General features: G+C 37.5%; 1 protein-coding gene across 1 annotated transcript in view; it reads left to right on the top strand.

Moving 5' to 3' along the window:
• LOC131949279 (uncharacterized) overlaps positions 1–908 on the top strand; it is a 1,785-nt gene extending 877 nt beyond the window's left edge. Inside the window, exon 1 of the mRNA XM_059311095.1 lies at positions 1–908. This exon is cut by the window's left edge and continues 877 nt beyond it. Coding sequence (XP_059167078.1) covers positions 1–908 — 908 coding nt within the window.
• Positions 909–1,345: the final 437 nt, after the last annotated feature.

Raw genomic sequence — 1,345 nt, 5'->3', positions numbered from 1 at the left:
TACATAATGATGCACCTTTCATAAGAACTGAAATTGTATTTGACCCCAACTCATTTGATTATTTGCTATATACGTCATCTCACCCAAAAGCTTATAAAGAAGAAATTCTGCAGTCCCAATTATCACAACTTCGACGTGCTTGTACAAACGATAATGACTTCTCGATGAAAGCACAAGAGATGTTTGGGTTTTTCAGGCAATGTCTTTACCCTGAACTTCAATTTAAAAAAGCACTAAAACATGTATCTCGCTTTTCCAGAGATTCGTATTTCTTACGGGGATCGAAGACAACAACTGAGAGATTGAAACTTTTTCTACCGTATCACCCGCACAGCAAATCAGTGAAAGATATCTTACTTCGTAATTTTAATATTTTATCTTCTGATCCAGACTTCGGTAGTCTTTTCAAAAACCTACCTGAAGTTATTTATAAGCCTAACCCTAGCCTGTGGGACATACTTGTTCACAAGAGACTCCCAAGTCTTTCCCCGCCTGGAACTAGCCCTTGTAAAATAAAGAACTGTAAACTCTGCCAGTACACGTTTGAAACAAACTCCATACGATTTCCTGGTGGCGCCATGCGTGTGCGTGAACACTTCACCTGTCTCTCTCGCGGTGTCGTGTATGTGATCAAATGTAAACTTTGTCATGAGTGTTATATTGGTCAGACTGGCGTGAAGCTGTCTCAAAGAGCTGGCCAACATATAACATCTATAAGAAAGAAAACTAAATGCCCAGTCGCTGTCCATTTTAATGCGCCTGACCATAGACGGCTGGAAGATTTCAGTATAACCGCTGTTAGGTCGTGTAGGAATACTGAGGAAAGAAAAAAATTAGAAAACCGCTTGATTTATAAATATGACCCACTTGGACCTAAAGGAATGAACAAAATATTTTCGTTATTATGAAAATTCTCATAACGATACTTCGATCGCAAAGTCTTAGACAAGCGTTTTTGAAGATACCAGTCCAACATCGAAGAAAGTAAACATACCTTAGCCATATCTATATACTGAAATTGGTCATCACAAGCCACATATTACGAAGTAAAATGAAATATTTTCAAGAGTACAAGGTAGATGCAATGACCAATTTAATTTCTCATTTATTTAATTGTTTCTTCGTTATGACATGATTTTTCAAACAATAAAAAAAAAAAAGAATGCGTCCTACTCCAACATTTTTATCTAGTTCCCCTGTGTCATCCGGCCATCTTTTTTGCCTTCCTCGTCTTCTCCCCCCATGCACCGTGCCTTGTGAGTCTACGATAAGTCATTTAATTGTGTCACTATTTGACCAATTTAAAATGACAATGCTAGGCGAACCTTCAAAATTATATATCATA

Source organism: Physella acuta, unplaced genomic scaffold, assembly GCF_028476545.2.
Source record: "Physella acuta isolate Inbredline_101_S28 unplaced genomic scaffold, ASM2847654v3 ptg000685l, whole genome shotgun sequence".
Lineage (NCBI taxonomy): Eukaryota > Metazoa > Mollusca > Gastropoda > Physidae > Physella > Physella acuta.
This window is presented reverse-complemented; position numbering and strand designations above follow the sequence as displayed.